This window comes from Syngnathus leptorhynchus, chromosome 12 (assembly GCF_054491065.1).
Source record: "Syngnathus leptorhynchus isolate UIUO chromosome 12, UIUO_Slep, whole genome shotgun sequence".
Taxonomy (NCBI): Eukaryota; Metazoa; Chordata; class Actinopteri; order Syngnathiformes; family Syngnathidae; genus Syngnathus; species Syngnathus leptorhynchus.
This window is the reverse complement of record NC_141206.1, coordinates 5,577,597-5,594,404: the sequence shown is the minus strand read 5'-3', so window position 1 is coordinate 5,594,404 and position 16,808 is coordinate 5,577,597. Positions and strand designations below refer to the sequence as shown.

Below are 16,808 nucleotides of genomic sequence, written 5' to 3'. Positions count from 1 at the left end.
TGTGTGATTTTTATCTTAGTTTTGCAGTGCTGGCAATGTGTTGTGTATATTGGGCTAATTACATTTATTTAAAAGGTGTTTCCTCCCCCTCATCTTCCTTTTCTATCATAATTTAGGGTACCAACTGTGGTATAGTTATTTTTGTTATTTTGTTTGTTTGTGTTTTTCTGATCAAGTTTTGATTTATCATTTCAAAATTTGTCAGAATCTTTTCTACCAATTGTAACCATTTTAGAGTGCCAAAGATTCAGCAAGTGAAGCAGACCAAAAATCCCAATGATCTCTTTTGGACGCCATATTTTGTGTTGTGAAAACAGCCATGTGAGTGTTATGAAATGTTTACTGTTCTTCTAATCCGCAGAGTTTAATCCTGTCGCCTTTAAAACTGCCATACAAAGAGCATTGTAAGTCAACTGGCAGTCGGTGGTGCTAGCTGTAGCCTGTAGTGACAGAGTCCACAGAGGTGACATCAATCCTCCAAAAAAGCCGACGCGAGTTTGTTAACGTACCGGCGGCCTTGAGCGGACAAAAACGCCGTTCAAGCGGCCAAGTGTTCATTCCCTTGAGGATGGACCAAGTCTTCATGATGGAGTGACTGAGGCTGAAGCCTTGAGCGCACTTGTCGTCCACTCTGTCTTTTTTAGCTAGCGACGTTGTGTCACAGGCTGTCAATACACAAGGCCCGCGGTGATCGCGAGAAATACGTGCTTTGGCGTTGCCTGCCGCTGTCACTACATCATCATGACATGTCTTAAAAGTAAATCGTACAACAGTTAGCCTTTGAAGCTCTAAAGAAGTCATAGAACAGCTGCGTTGACAGTAGGCCGGACTGATTAAATTTCCGATGTGTCACAGAAGTGTAAATTTTGCAACAGGAAAAATCAATTGAGGTTTTACGATAAAATCTTAATTCCGAATCAGTGCCAGTTCATATCCTGGATTAAAAAAATACTCGTGTTGAGTAGGGTGAAACGTTCGGTGTACAAATTATGCCACACAAATCATGAGTGACTCACTGTGGCGACCTCTGACATTACAAGCCAAACGTTACTCCAGCTTTAAAAAAATAATAATAGTCTTTTATACTCTGATCAGAATGTTGGATTTCTAACAACAGGTAAACTTTTGGAATATAATCCATCAACACATGTCCAAAATGGGAATTGCTGACTGGGCCCGTGGGTGCAACATGCCCTTTACTCCGCATAATTACTCTGTTTTCGATTTAAATCAATTGTATTTATAAGGCCCCAAGGAGGTTCAACGGGTCCCTATGACACCCACTGTGGCGAGTTCTGAGAGGAATTACGCAATGTTCTAATTTAATTGTGCAGTCTTGGAAGCACGACTCGGCCATGCGTAACTGTTTCATACATAAATATGTACGTCACCTCAAAAGCACTCTGTGGTAAGAGTGGTAGAATAGATCTTTGGTTTTTTTTCCCTTTACTTTGTTTTGCAAAGTGGATATTCTCGGTGTCCTTGGGTGACTTGTGTTAGTAGTCCTTGTGGTTTCAATAGATTGTGACTTTCAATTAGACTTTCGTGTCGTCTTTGGGAGGGAAAGTGTCCAGAGTGGTGACGCGGGGCTGCGACTCATCAGTATTCCGTGTTTTGTCAGCACTTTTCCACCAGTGGACCGCCACACCTAATCTTTGTCTCCTTATGTGTCCTTCACCCCTTCCTCTCAGACCCCTCTAGTCTCCATCATCATCATCAGTGTACCTCACACCTCACGTTCCATACAACCGAGCTTAGTTGATGTTTACAAGGTGCAGCTTGAAGACAGTAGAAATTAGCAGGCCCAGTCATGGTGAAAGTATTCACACTCTGTTCTCAAATACAAGTACAGATACTTGTGTCTCACAAACACTATGTCAGGATAAGAGATTTAGTATGGAAGGAAGTAAAACGGGGGAATTTTTTATGTATTTAAAAACAAAAGTAAAAGCCAGTCTTATACAGTAGAATATCTGTTTTGATAGCTTGGCACAACAAACTTGGTACGTCATGGCGCCAAGAGCTAGCTAGTGTTTGCATAACTCTGATGCGTTCAAATGTCTTGAGAAAGTTGTTGGACTATATTGGTTAGCAATTAGCTTACACTGTGCCAATACGTCCAGTAAAGTCGTACAAACGACTTTTTGAATATGTTTGGATGACTTCACCAATTCGTTTGAACGATTGCTGTTAGTTTTTAGGGTAGCACGAAAATCATTCTTGTAGCCAACAACAAGTAATTCTCTTGGAATTATCCTGCTTCTTCGAATTTGACGCTTTCTGGTCTAGTTCTTCCATGTTACTGCTGTCACGTTTTTTTCCACCTAAACCAATTTCAATCTTCAAACCAATCCAGATCTTAAGATCGAATGAGAAGTGTCGGTACTTTGCTTACTTGGCACCACTGGTCAAGTCTTCAAGCTGCATCTTGACCTGATTTGCCATTCTTCTCGGTATCCGCGTCCTTAGCCAGGCCAGCTCACCTCTTTCGACTGCTCCCCAACAGGGAAGAAGAACTCATTGCTGCTGCAGAAATTCCAGAAGGACCTGAACGCCGGCGTTTTCAACACGCAGGAAAACGAAATCTTGAAGCAGATCATTCGCCAGGACCGGGAGATGGTGATGATGGTAGACCGCAAGCAGTCGCTCAGCGGGATGAACTCGACACCGATATCCGGCAATTCCATTATTAACTCACCAGCGCAGCCGCCCTTCTCCGCCGCCTTCGGGATGAGTCAGTTTCAGCAGTCGTCGGTACCATTGACCTACAGTGCTTCAGCTATCGCTAACGCTTCCGCCGCTCGCATGCTGCCGGCCGCGGCCGCTGCGGCTCTCTACCCCGCTGCCAGCGTTTCCCACCTTGGTTCGTCCTCTGCCAACCTGCAGACGCCGCTCCAAGGGGCCATCATGTCGCCGTGCTCTTTCACGGCCGCCATGTGTAGTCCACCGGTACAGACGCCACTAGCTAGTCGTAGCTTCCAGTATGGCTCTCCCACGGCGTCCCAGCTGTCGCTCATCCAGCAGCCTGTGGGCCAGTCGTCCCTCGCCGGGCAGCAGCCGCAACTTAGCCAGCAGCCGCCCGTGCCGGGCTCAGGCGGTAGCGGGACGCAGCAGCAATCGTCTCTGCAGCAGCAGGTCCCTTCGCCCCAGCGAGGGGACATCCACAAGAGCACGCAGGCTCTGCAGTTGGGCAGTTTGAGTCGAGACGTGCGACACTTGTCAGCCTCGCAGCCGTCCCTTCCCCACGACGTGTCGCTCGGGCCTCGGGCTCATCAGGCCTCAGGTGATTCGCTGGCCTCCATCACTTCACCCGCAGCAACGGTGGCGCCGGCGGGCATTCAAGGGTTGAGTCTTCAAAGCGGCATCCGCACCACAGTTCCCCAGCGGGTCAATTTGTTCCGGCAGATGTCGTCAGGAGCCCTGCCACCTGTGCGCTCCACATCGGCGGCAGTAGCGGCGGCGGCGGCGGCAGCGGCCTCAGCCTCGTCGTCATCAGGCCAGCACAGGGAATCCCCTGGCTCTCGGAGAGATTCTGTCCTGAGCAGTACAGAGACTGAGCAAGACAAAATGCGCTTTGCATCTAATTTATGATCCCATTTATTCTTTCTTTTTGATTTGATTTATTTTTTTTTAACCACGGAGGAGCTCCAATCTACTTCAGCGTTTTCTCTTCTCAGATAACCTCATTGTAATCGTGTACATACGAAGCCCTTGTATTATATTTTAGACACGTTGTCACCCTACTTAAGAATGTATATTATACAGATAATCTCTTTTTCTTTAATGCCATATCTATGAAAATATACACATATCTGGTATATGGCCTGTATGTGTGTGTGGGGGCGTGTGTGTGTTTGTGCGTGTGTGTGTGTGTGTGTGTTTGTGCGTGTGTGTGTGTGTGTGTGTGTGTGTGTGTGTGTGTGTGTGTGTGTGTGTGTGTGTGTGTATAAAAGGTACAAATGGGAGAATGTGAGAGCATGTGACTGTGTGCTGAAATCCAATTATAATATATTTCGCAATGGCAATTGAAAAAAAGCTGTAGTATAAAAAAAAAAACATGAGTCTTCCTTTCTGAGAAATATAATGAAATTATATACAGTGTATGAATTTTTTTATTTTTAAATTTGAAGGTTTTTCTGTTTTGTTTTTTTTAAATCTGGAATGCATTACGGATTGTGACTTCCTTTTTCAACAACAAAGAAGAGAAGCAGCAATTAGCACCACTGTGGAATCATACGTACAAAGTAAACTCTTGCAAATCATCTTTAAAAAAAAAAAAAATACAGAAGAACAAATAGCACACGCTCACACGAAGGAATTTTCTGGACTTTCAAAAATCAACACCGTATGGATAGTGTTTGTAACCTCGACAGTGTTAAAGGAATGAATAACAGAAAATGCTGCTTTAAGACGAGCGTGACAGATGGACGGAAGGACGGATGGGTGCGTTTGTTTTCTATTCCTCATTTGGGATGGTTGAAATGTGACCTAACGCCGAAAGAGAAAAAAAAAAAGAAAACTCTGTGTATATTTATAATATTTATAAACTAAAGAATTATCACCATTATGCAATAGACTGTGACATAAAGATTACCTATATGTGTGCTGTAAATAATTTTTGTAGAGCTAGTATTTACAGATACTGTGTGGTGCATTCTCTCTATCATAAACAAATGTCTTACTTCTGTCGGGAAACCTAGCTAACCCACCTGCAACCAACAAAGCAGACAAACGAACCTTAATGCAAAGAAATGCACAGTGCTAATGATATATATATATCGAATGATGATATATATATATATATCATATTATATATATATATATATCATATTATATATATATATATATATATCATATTATATATATATTTTTTTTTTTTTCTCACTTGGTCTGGGTTATATCATCCATTTTGCGAAATTTAATTTTGTTCTTAGTACATTTAAATTCATATTTTTGTAGTATTATAAGCTTCCAGTTAATTTGTATGAAAAAAACATACATCTCTACTGTAATTATGAAACAATGAAAAGGAAAACAACAACATATTCCTACACCGCTGCACAAGCTAGCTCAATGTGTGTCAGTTAATAGCCTCGATGTTTTGTACAACAGAACCAGTGTAAACCAAGGAACCCCATGTCGTTGTATTCGTATTCACAATTGTCAGAGTCGTAGCTGTTACTTCAGAAATAGACTTGACAACCAAGTACGTAAAAATACAAGATGAACTTGAGTCAATGGCGCTAGCTTGAGGGTTTGATGCAACGTTTGCAAACCCTCTGAACTGATTCAGGAAAACAAAACAAAAAAAAGGTTGCCCAGTGCTTCTGTTTGTATTAAGGTTCCCCGTCTCATCCGAATCCTTCCCGAGAGCTCGGATACGCTAAACAGACACTCCAAGCAGACCACGACTCTTCCAGTTCACATCAGATCGGGAAGACTGTCTTTCTTGCTTCCAGGATATGTTATGACTTCCAGTGCATTCCATAAATAGGTCGGTTAAGCGTGTCCGAGGCCTTCCGGGAATGAACGTTTGGCTACCAGTTTGTGTCGATAGTGTACCGATATGATCTCACCGCCGCTGTCAATGAAAGCATGCACGGTCACAACAACAAAAAACAATGTTGACGTTAAATGTTGTTGTTTGATTATATTCATTGTCCGTCCGTCTCGATATGGTCTGTGTGAGCATCGACTTTTCACATGGACATTCTTACGTATTTGTGCCTAAACAATAGCCATGTTCCGCCCTTCTTTGGTTCATCCTGATGTTCCTCTTTTACATGTTGTACGTCTGTGTTTTAATTCTTGTTTTGGTTTTGACAAGAAAGGAGTTTGCGACGACGGCCAAATGTCTCACGGCAACTTTTGTTGTTATCTCTGTCTCATTCAAGCTATTATCTGTAGAGTTGTTTTTTTTTTTGGGGGGGGGTACAATCCTAACGCAGTAATATCACGCACGACAAGATGTACTAATGCCGAGCACCTTTCTTACATTTTCTTTTTTGTAGCTAGTCACTGATTTTTGTGTAAGGAAACCGGCCAAAGCAAAAAAAAAAAAAAAGTCATTGTTTTACAAATTGCACTTTTTGAAAAGAAAGCGAAATATTTTTTGGGTGGCAGATTTCCATCTTGGAGCACTTAATCATGAATCTGCCATAGTTACATTGGAATGAGTGATGACATCGCAGGACTGTTGCTTTATTCTTTTTTTTTTTCGCCGTATTTTTTATACTTGCCTTTTGGAGGGGGAGTGCTTCCCAACTATGTGCTTTTTTTTTTTTTACCCTCCTCACTGTTCCGATCGCAGTTACCAGAGGGGCATTAATGGCAACGTAACAAGCTTACACATTAGCAGCGTAGAGACCCTCAACAAACCAGCACATACGTTTGTATGTATATTCTCAATTTTCCTTTTTTTTTTTTTTAGTCGTTCGTCAGTTTGTTTGGATTAGGCGGAAGAAAAATAGAGATGCAAAAAGAATTTCCGCAGAGGACGAGAGCCACACTTTGGTTTACTGAGTTTCTTCGCGGAGGAAAAGAAAGATTAATGTAAACTTTCTTATACAACAATATGCAGACAAACAGTGTTTGTCAAAAAAATCCTTTGGATTTTTCTTTGATTTTGGATTTTATTTTGTTTGTAAATAATAAACCTTTAAGATATAGAAAATAAACGACATATTGTCATTTAAAAGCGATGGCGTGTCATGGTCTTTTGGACGCTAGTGAGTCGGGATCAAATCTATAGCTGGATCTGAAAGAGTCAGCACTTCCAGTGAAATATTGGACATACCACTTGGGAGGGGATTTCCGTTCATTACTTTTCAAGTTCCAGTACTAAAATCGTAAAGCTGCCTGCCTCAAAGACATATTCCCTCTCTTGCAGGTCAACGCCTTGCTTTCATTGTGGCGAGTATCAACAGCAAACAACGCAAACTTGTCTGGAATAAATCTCCCAAGGCTGGCTTTGGAACCGTGCCGTTGCTTTGCGGCTGCCGCCTTATCACAACAACAACAACGGGGCCTTAATGAAAAGTAATTGTATACACGGGAAATGAATTCTTAAAGCATGCCTCACTTTTCCCGACATTTTGTTTTTGTCACAGAGGGATCGTTTCTTTCCCAATGACCAGCTTAGCAATTACATCCAAGGAGCCTTTTGATACGAAAACAATCTATCTTTTGGAATTTAGACACAATAGCAGCAAACAAACACATTATTATCAGCTGGTTATTATCCGTCTCTTTGTTTTCTGTTCAAAATTGCACTTATTTTTAGCCTGCAGAAATCGTCTTTAATCAAGCATGTCTAAACATGGTTAATGGGACCTAATTAAAGTTGCAAACCTAACAAAACAGTGATAACCATTAAGTCCTTAATTGGGCACCATTTGAAAGACTTTCAACCATGGAAGATTCATTACACGCCTAAAAGACTTTGGACTTGTTCTGTCTTTCTACTTACATTGGCCCCTTGCAGTTTTTCAATAATTCATCCCCAAAAGTCACAGAATTTTGCTAGGCATGGCAAATATGAGTAGACCCACCCAAAAATTGTCAACAACTCCTACCACAAAACTAAAAAAAAGGCTGCCATGGAAGTCTGATGATTTTTAAATCAATTTGGCTATTTCCAAGTGACAATCGAATGCCTCTTTGGACACTACTTAGTATTTGACCTTGATGCCGATGCTGCGTTGATCCACCATTAAGCCTTAGGTAAGGATACGATCTTTAGAACTACATTACATGTGAACAACACTGGCAAAGAGTTACACAGCTTTCTCTACAGTTGTCCATATGGCTCTTAGCCTGCTAGCATACACCCTCTTGGGACACTCCCTCGAGCCCTGTCCGGGTTCGCAAAACGACACGCAAAGTCCACTCTGATTCCCTCTAGAATTGCAGCTAGTTAAAGGAGCCGCGAGGTCCGGAACAATTTGTGCCCGAGGCGGCTGAGCCTCACCAGGAAGGCATATGTTGAGAGCAAGTTTGGCAGTGCCGTCGGGGATAACCACATGGTGCCGGTGCTCTGTTGGTTCTCCATCTGCATGGGAAAGCACTGAGGTAAGCTGTTTGGCAGACTTCGAAGAACACAACTTAAAGCTTGTGCATTTCGAATCTATTCTTTTTGTCCATTTAAATTAAAAATGTAAATTCATCCTAATCTCTTTCATTTCTGACACTGTTGCCAGGTGGTGTACATGAAGTCGCCTAAAGAGATGTCTTGTCTACCTGGCAAAGGAACAAGGTTAGATCCAAAGTCTTGACTCTGACCATCTTAGTATGTCAATAGTATTATATGTGTTACCTTCATTCTATAGCATTGATCGTTTCTGTTTTTAATTTTTGAATTTTTTTTCCGCTGTGATCCTTCACTGTATTGATTTCTGAAGTCAAATTTCCTTTCTTTTGCGCTCTTAATTAATGGCTGCATGAAGTCGATGAGAGCTGGAGGTCTTTGCTCATCAGGTCCTGATAATTCCCTGTAGTAGTTGTTGTCTTCACCTTGTCCAACCTTGGGAGGGCCACTAAATTTCCCTCATTGCGATGGTATCCCTTAGATTCAATTTTCTTTGAGAGCTCGTTACCTCGCATGGTCGGCCATCGCGTGTGTCTGGTGTCCTTGCCGTGAGGGCGCATCATTGACTTGGCAACAAGGACACATGATGCATGTTAGTTTGCAATTATGTGCAAACGTGCAACGGCACGACCAGCAAAGAGTCAATTTGCTTTGAATTTCATCAGAAGGGATATATCCCAAATTGATTGACCTTCCTCCATTGTTGCATGAAGGCCACGCCCACCTTATAGTAGTGCTCGTCACCTGCCACAAGGTGATCATTTGGGCACGCTTCATTTTTTTTTTTATTTCAGACGTTTTACAGTTTTTTTTCTCCTACAACCTATTTTCAAAACAATCAATTAAAAAAAAAAATGAGTGCATACGTTCATGAATCTATCTAGCGCCCCACCATGCCATTATCTTTCTTTAAATGACAATCAAATTTAGGTTTAAAAATACGGATTTAAAAAAGCCATAAAAAAATGTATCTCATGAATAAATCATAAAAAAAACAATACATACAAATGTGAATGTCATAAACCGATTAAAATTTATTAGCAAGATTTTAACAAATGAAAAGATGATAATATCAATGTAATGTGTTCAAAACAAAACATTTCTCACTTGTTGGTTTTGTGGTTGGCGTGCGTGCAGTAGCGGTAGCCAGATGCGCCACCAGCAACCTTGACCTTTCCATCCGGCATCTCGCCTTCACGTCGCGTTTAACTTCGCGTGCCAAGGCCCCGACATCTCCGCTGACCTCCGCACGGGGGTCGTGGGCTTCTCGTTATCTATTGACCCTCGAACACGCTTGTGCACACTTCCTCACACACACATGCATAAATGTGTGAGAGGAATCATCGATACAGCAGCATCATTGTGGCAGAGTAGTTTTCATAATGTTCGAGTACACATTGTACTAGTTGTAGGCAAATTTCAAAATGGGCGGAGCTAGACACAATTGCCACTCCCCCTTAAGCAAAAAGCTATTAGCTCCTTGACGTTTGGAACCACGGCAGGCCAAACTCAACTGTTCCGTTGCTACAAAATAAATCTTAATGGGAAATTTATCACATTTGCCACCTTGGCTGTTTAATCTCCAATCGTATCCGTCCCCGTCAGCGCAGCCGCCGCGTTCCCGTCTATTGATGAGCTGTCAGCGCAGCCAGTTCATCATCATCTCCGTCATGCAGTGCAACTTTCCATCAATTCCTCACCGAGGATTCGTTTTCTGCACCGATGCTCCTTCCTGCCATCTTTACGGCCAAATTTGCGGCTCCTGCCGCCTCCATCGCGTACGTTTACGAGCAGTTTTTGCTGTTGTAGTTTTTAAGGTTTAGTTGAGCCTTGATGATAGCTAAGGAGGATCAGTGGTCCGATTTCCCTTTGACCCCTTCGCTTGTTCATATCGTGGTCAGGCATTCCCGGGAAAGCTTTAATCTCTCCTTGTTGTGGTGGGAACAGATTAGCGCTAAAGCGAGGGAAAGGAGGTGGTCTCGTATGTAGCTGTTTCTCCCTCCATTTGTTGTTTTGGTGTTGCTTCTTTCGTTAAGTCGGTGAATGATAAAATATTTCAAATTAAGACAATGTCAAAATCTGTTTGATTTGTTGGATTCGAGGAGAGTCGTGCTTTTGTCGTTTCTTAAATCAAGTGCCGACAATGTTGAAGTCATTTGAAGGGTGAAAGGATGTCGCCACTATCAGCCCCCCCCCCCCCCCTTCCTTCCCCCAACGCCAAACTCTCCACAGCCATGTGACACCTAAAGCTTCCTGCGTAACAGTAAATAATCCCGCCACGGCTAAACCTCCTATCAGATTAAAGCAAATCTCCCCCCCCACACACCAGCACCCCACGGTCAATTTCACTTTTTTTCGTGCTATTCATAACTTTATTAACTGTCTCATCATCATCTCATGATAGCTGTGGAGGTGGGGCGTATATACACCCACCCACATGTCGCAACCACTTTGAAGTCATTGAGACTTTTGCATGCACAGATCTGCCTGCCTTTATGAATGGAGAGTGACCTCTGTCTAAGCTCTGCAATCCCAAACCGTCTGTTAGACCACATAAGCTTCCAATTCTTTTGAGTATTTTTTTTCCCTCCTAAAATAAATATGACCTGAAAGGGATCTGATGTAATTCCATTATATTGGCATCAGCTTCGTGTGTTTTTTAAAAAATTTATTGTAATGTGATTTTTATTTTTGTCTTAAATTGGCCTTAGGGGCACTTTTGGTTGTGCCCTCTGAAGTCTGCCTAGCAACAAGTGGCCCTTTCAACTATTTATTAGAAAATGAACTATATTTGGTAAAAGACAAGTCTTCCAAATGATGGGTCAACAATTTTTCTTTTTATTTTATATTACTCTGTAAACTCCCAAGTAATCGTGTTGTTTAGTCAGATGCTCGCATGACAGATGTCCTTTGTCTTTCAATCCAGATATAATCTGAGGCATTAAGGTCACACTCGCCAAGACTTACTTCTGTCCCTCTTATTTTATGAATTAATGGCGTGATCATTTTTCTTAAGAACCTCTAATACGTGCATGCAGTCTCCCCAGATAACCTAAGCTTTTCTTCTGCTCATTGACACAAAAATAGTGAACGAGTGCAACTATGCCGACCGTTATCATGCATGATTCGCTTTAATTCTTCTGTTCATTTTCAATCATTTTGTGTGAATGTCTGCTGATGACTCATCCTCCAGGAAGCCTTAAAATTCCTCCGTATTGACTTTCAGCCGTCGCCCTTGTTTGACTTTCTCCCCCAAAATAGAGTCCCGCCCCTCCCTCCTTCTGACATTTTCAAACTTTGAGTGACAGGTGTTCAGACTGAATCGATCACAAGGAGAAAAGTGCAAAGACTTCAGGGAGGTGTGGCCGCTGATTGACACCTCGGCCTGTCTGGCTAAACAAACAGCACCGACCATTAGGAGTTTTGATAACAGTACTTTTCAATCCAATTTTATTTCATGTTTCCTGAATTTGTGCGAGCCGAATCCCACGGTAGCTACAAAAGTCCACCGAAACCCGTTCGGTCCTCATCTACGTCTCCCTGGTCCAGGAGATGCCCTTGGGCAGTAGCGGCAGGATGGGTGGGAGTCACGGAAGAGCAGAAGATGTTAATCGCATGGGAAAAGCAAAGTACAGAAAAGAAAAAAAAACTTTGGCGTAAAATCCTCTTACATAATAGCAATGTTTTCTTTTTTTTTTTTTTTTTTTGGTAGCGTTGTTTAGGATCTGTGAAATGTCACATTAGTGCAAAGAGGCCTGCTGGAAAAATCTCCTAATTCACATTTTCCCTGCATGAATTGTCTTGTTGCAGCCATCTGCTTGTCGGCGAATCGAGCCCCAACCACATTCTGCCCGCCCGGAGGAATTCAAGTAGGAAATTCACTTCCATTTTTCCATTTATTGTTTTGTTTTTTTAATTTTGCTATCGCAATAGTTATAAATTGTGGGTACATTTTAAGTCAATGAATCGAATCTCGTAAACGATAACATAAATATTATAATCTTCCAACATTCCCAAAAAATCCGGGACTGCCTCATCTTCCCTTGAACGTCCACCTGACTTGTAATCTCAAAGGCCAGCTCTATCTTTCCATTTCCTTTTGTCCGATTGTTCCACACACATTGTGCGTGTGCACAAAGACCTCAAGTATTTCTTTCCTATTATCTGCATCTGATAGGACGCCAGAGAGGAAAGATGATTTCCAAGTGTGCGCTCGTACTTTCATGTGGCAAAAAAAAAAAAAAAGGTGATCCCAAGGACACCGAGAGGTCATTCATATTGATCAGAACCTGTGCGCTTACGTGGACGTCGTCTCCAATCTGCCGCTAGATGTCGGCTGCTGATAAATCGGTTTAGGGGATTTTCTTTTGTTCTTCCTCGTTGGTACAATTGCGCTTTCATGTTCAACTTTAATGACAATCAAAGCGCAATGGTAGAATCATATTTATATTGCAACCAAAAACTGTTGATCTAAGCTTACTTAGCTGTGGGGGGGGAAGAAAAGTAATATTGAGAATATAGTTATAATACGATAAGATAAAATCATAATTCTTTCTTTGGGCAGCAGAAGAGACACTGGTTGTGCAGCTGATGACAGTGAATAGATGGACCGTCTCAGCGTACGTGCTGCAGGGAAGCTACTGAAGCGACAGGAAGGAAATTGCTTATTAACCTGGCCGTCTCACCAGCGAAGAAGAAAAGCAGGTGAGAGCTTCACTTTGTTCTTTCATTTCCACTACTACTTCTTACGATTACAATTTCAGATTCATCTAACATTATGAGCTTGTTTTCTTAACTTCGAAAGATTCAAACTTAATTGTCACACCTTTAATCTTTTAACACTTTGCTACAAAATGGCGGCAAAACACTCCTTTTTTTTTTTATTAGACGGGACTTTTGCCTCTAAATAATTTGCAAGATTTTGACTGCGCCAGACATGATTAAACGGCCGGGCTATTTCCATACTGATTGGAGTGGATCACCTCATTAAATCGATGCATATGCAAGTGCTTGCTTTAACGTCGCTCGTGGTTTTAAGCTAAAAATCCATACAGATCCAAAGACAGAGGTAGCATAGCACGCCGTGATTTCAACTGCACTAAGAGGATCATGAACAACCAGCGAGGACTGACGTGTGCAAAGTTAGTCAAGGGTAATGAAAAAGGAATTAGTGGCTTTATTTGAGCAAAACAAAAGAGAGAGAGAGAAAGTAACATGAGTTCAAATGAGCTCCCAGCTGTGTTCTTGCCGCACTGAGCAGCTTGCTTTTAAAAAAAAAAAAAAAAAAAAAAGAGAAAAAAGCCAAAGCGACCTTGATGCCATAATGATAAAATAAATAAATAAATGACACAGACCGTCCCACACTTGTGATGTCCTCTCTGCTCCATTAGGAGCCTCTTAACGTGTTAGCAAGTGTGTGTGGCCCCAAGACAGCTTAGATGAGTGCGGCAAGGTGATGCAGGCTGGTCGCATCAGTTAGCCAGCCGAGAGCCGAACCACTGTCGTCTGGGCATGTGCAGACCGGCACTGCTGCAGCACTGCAGATCGGCATGCAGACAAAAAAGCACACTGAGTCGTCACAAAATGACTCTTTACACAGCATCCACTTGAACACAGATTTGATTGGCTCTTTGTCATTGGTAACTGTTTGAATGAGTCATTTGGACTGGACTAAAATTATTTTTATAAATTCTTTTTTATTATGATAATAAATCGTTTTTAAAATAAAAAAAACAGTCAAATGCACAAATCCAAAATAAAAACAGGGTACAAACATGTTCTTTTAGTAGCCATTAATGTAATAAAAGTACAATTGAAGTTATTTAACAATTTTATAGCGCACTACATCTGTCCCCAACTTTTTTTTGCAATTGGTGAAAAATTAGCAAAGGATGGTAGAAAAAATACAAACAGCTCCATCTGCTGAATGTGGTGGGGCACTGCACTCACTGTGCCTTGATGCAATGTTGCTATTTGGATGAGGTCTCCAATAGAGTGAGCTGCAAATAAGTGAAAACTGGTCCAATATTTAAAAAAAAAGATATTAAAAGTGAAGACAATTTGCAATTCTAGTAATGACACAAATTTGATGCACAATTGGTCTTCGCGGGCCACATAAAATGATGTGGGGGGCTGTATCTGGCCCCCGGGCCTTGAGTTTGACACCTGTGGTCTAAACAAGGCCACGGCTGCCTCTCCTGCCCTATTATTCTCCTATATGTGAGCCTGTGAGGCCTCGCAGCATCCCTCATTATTGGACAGCTCAGGTTGCTGAGGCATGGAAACAGGTGGAAGGTAAATGGCACAGCATCGTCACCGTCGCCTTCGTGACGCACCCCGCTTGCACTAAAAGCTGTCATCCATTTTGTGGCCACAGATGAGGAGGGTGCAGAAACAAGAGGAGGGATGAAGCAGAGAGGAGGATGCTGATCTCTTGGCTAAAAGAGCCATCCAGTGGAGGCAAGCGGTAATGCAACTAACTACATAGTCAAACGTTTGCTTTGTGTTACGTACGCTGTTGTGATGTGTTTGAGAATGAAGAGGTGAGTTCAAGTGTTCTTTTTAACCAAGTTTTATTTCTTTTGCAGAGTAAACATTCAATCACCAAGCAAAAAAAGTGACAAGTTGGATGATCGTCTGCTCGTTGCTGCGTGATGAAGTGGTCGGTCGGTGATATGAGCGTGGACAAGTCCACAGTTTGGCCACAGGTGCTTCTCATTTACCTGCTGGGAAGAAGCACTTGCGGCTAAAGCTAAATCGTGGCAGGCTTTTCACCTTGTGGACCTGGATTTACCACCTCTGTCTGTAAGGAAAAGAAACAGACACAATGACTCATTTTTAGTTGACTTTTTATTTTTAACTTCCATCCATCCATCTTCTTCCGCTTATCCAGGGTCGGGTCGCAGCAGCTTTAGGAGGGACTCCCAGACTTCCCTCTCCCCAGCCAGTCCCCGGGGTCTCCTACCGGTGGGACATGCCTGGAACACCTCCCCAGGGAGGCGTCCAGGAAGCATCCTGATGAGATGCCCGAGCCACCTCATCTGGCTCCTCTCAACGTGGAGGAGCAGCGGCTCTACTCAGAGTCTCTCCTGGATGACCGAGCTTCTCACCCTATCTCTAAGGGAGAGCCCGGACACTCTGCGGAGGAAACTCATTTCGGCCGCTTGTATCCTGGATCTCGTTCTTTCGGTCACGACCCATAGCTCGTGACCATAGGTGAGGGTAGGAGCGTAGATCGACCGGTAAATCGAGAGCTTTGCCATTTGGCTCAGCTCTCTCTTCACCACGACGGACCGGTATAGAGTCCGCATTACTGCCGACGCTGCACCGATCCGCCTGTCGATCTCGCGCTCCATCCTGCCCTCACTCGTGAACAAGACCCCAAGATACTTATACTCCTCCACTTGGGGCAGGATCTCATCCCCGATCCGGAGAGGGCATTCCACCCTTTTCCGACCGAGGACCATGGACTCGGATTTGGAGGTGCTGACCCTCATCCCGACCGCTTCACACTCGGCTGCGAACCGCTCCAGTGAGAGCTGGAGATCACGGCCTGCAAAAAGCAGTGACGCGATGCTGAGGTCCCCAAACCGGACCCCCTCAACGCTTCGGCTGCACCTAGAAATTCTGTCCATAAAAATTATGAACAGAATCTGTGACAAAGGGCAGTCTTGGCAGAGTCCAACCCTCACTGGGAACGAATCCGACTTACTGCCGGAAATGCGGACCAAACTCTGGCATTGGTGATACAGGGACCGAACCGCCCTTATCAGTTGGCTTGGCACCCTGTACTCCCGAAGCACCCTCCAGAGAACCTCCCGAGGGACACGGTCGAACGCCTTCTCCAAGTCCACAAAACACATGTGGACTGGTTGGGCGAACTCCCATGCACCCTCGAGGATCCTGCCGAGGGTGTAGAGCTGGTCCACTGTTCCACGGCCAGGACGAAAGCCACACTGCTCCTCCTGAATCTGAGGCTCGACCTCCCGACGGATCCTCCTCTCCAGCACCCCTGAATAGACCTTACCAGGGAGGCTGAGGAGTGTGATTTCCCTGTAATTGGAACACACCCTCCGGTGCCCCTTCTTAAAGAGGGGAACCACCACCCCAGTCTGCCAATCCAGAGGCACCGTCCCCGATGTCCACGCAATGCTGTAGAGGCGTGTCAGCCATGACAGCCCCACAACATCCAGAGCCTTTAAGAACTCCGGGCGGATCTCATCCACCCCCGGGGCCTTGCCACCGAGGAGTTTTTTTAACTACCTCAGTGACTTCGACCTCCGAGATTGGAGAGTCCGCCTCAGAGTCTTCAGGCCCTGCTTCCACAATGGAAGGCGTGTCGGTGGAATTGAGGAGGTCTTCGAAGTATTCCCCCCACCGTCTCACGACATCCCGAGTCGAGGTCAGCAGCACACCATCTCCACTGTGAACAGTGTTGACCGTGCACTGCTTCCCCCTCCTGAGACGCCTGATGGTGGACCAGAATTTCTTCGAAGCCGTCCGGAAGTCATTCTCCATGGCCTCGCCGAACTCCTCCCACGCCCGGGTTTTTGCCTCAGCAACCGCCGAAGCCGCGTTCCGCTTGGCCATCCGGTACCTGTCAGCTGCCTCCGGAGTCCCGCAGGCCAAAACGGCCCTATAGGACTCCTTCTTCAGCTTGACGGCATCCCTTACCGCCGGTGCCCACCAGCGGGTTCGGGGATTGCCGCCACGATAGGCACCA

The 16,808-nt window shown here is 43.9% G+C and overlaps 1 protein-coding gene and 2 long non-coding RNA genes across 8 annotated transcripts in view; 2 read left to right on the top strand and 1 right to left on the bottom strand.

Annotated features, from left to right (window-relative positions):
* The window catches only part of hcn1 (hyperpolarization activated cyclic nucleotide-gated potassium channel 1), a 54,859-nt gene extending 50,103 nt beyond the window's left edge, over nt 1-4,756 (top strand). For all 3 annotated transcript variants that reach the window (XM_085926945.1, XM_085926944.1, XM_085926946.1), the window contains one exon: nt 2,507-4,756. In XM_085926945.1, the coding sequence (XP_085783071.1) occupies nt 2,507-3,591 (1,085 nt within the window). In that variant the 3' untranslated portion in view covers nt 3,592-4,756. The remainder of the gene's footprint in view (nt 1-2,506) is intronic.
* A 7,018-nt stretch (nt 4,757-11,774) lies between these two features.
* Nucleotides 11,775-15,167, top strand: LOC147047980 (uncharacterized). The gene is made up of 4 exons (XR_015067818.1): nt 11,775-11,955; nt 12,654-14,552; nt 14,674-14,890; nt 14,979-15,167. It is a non-coding gene; the product is annotated as an uncharacterized LOC147047980 (long non-coding RNA).
* The window catches only part of LOC147047972 (uncharacterized), a 76,140-nt gene continuing 73,989 nt past the window's right edge, over nt 14,658-16,808 (bottom strand). For all 4 annotated transcript variants that reach the window (XR_015067813.1, XR_015067815.1, XR_015067816.1 and 1 more), the window contains one exon: nt 14,658-14,888. This is a non-coding gene — a long non-coding RNA (uncharacterized LOC147047972). The remainder of the gene's footprint in view (nt 14,889-16,808) is intronic.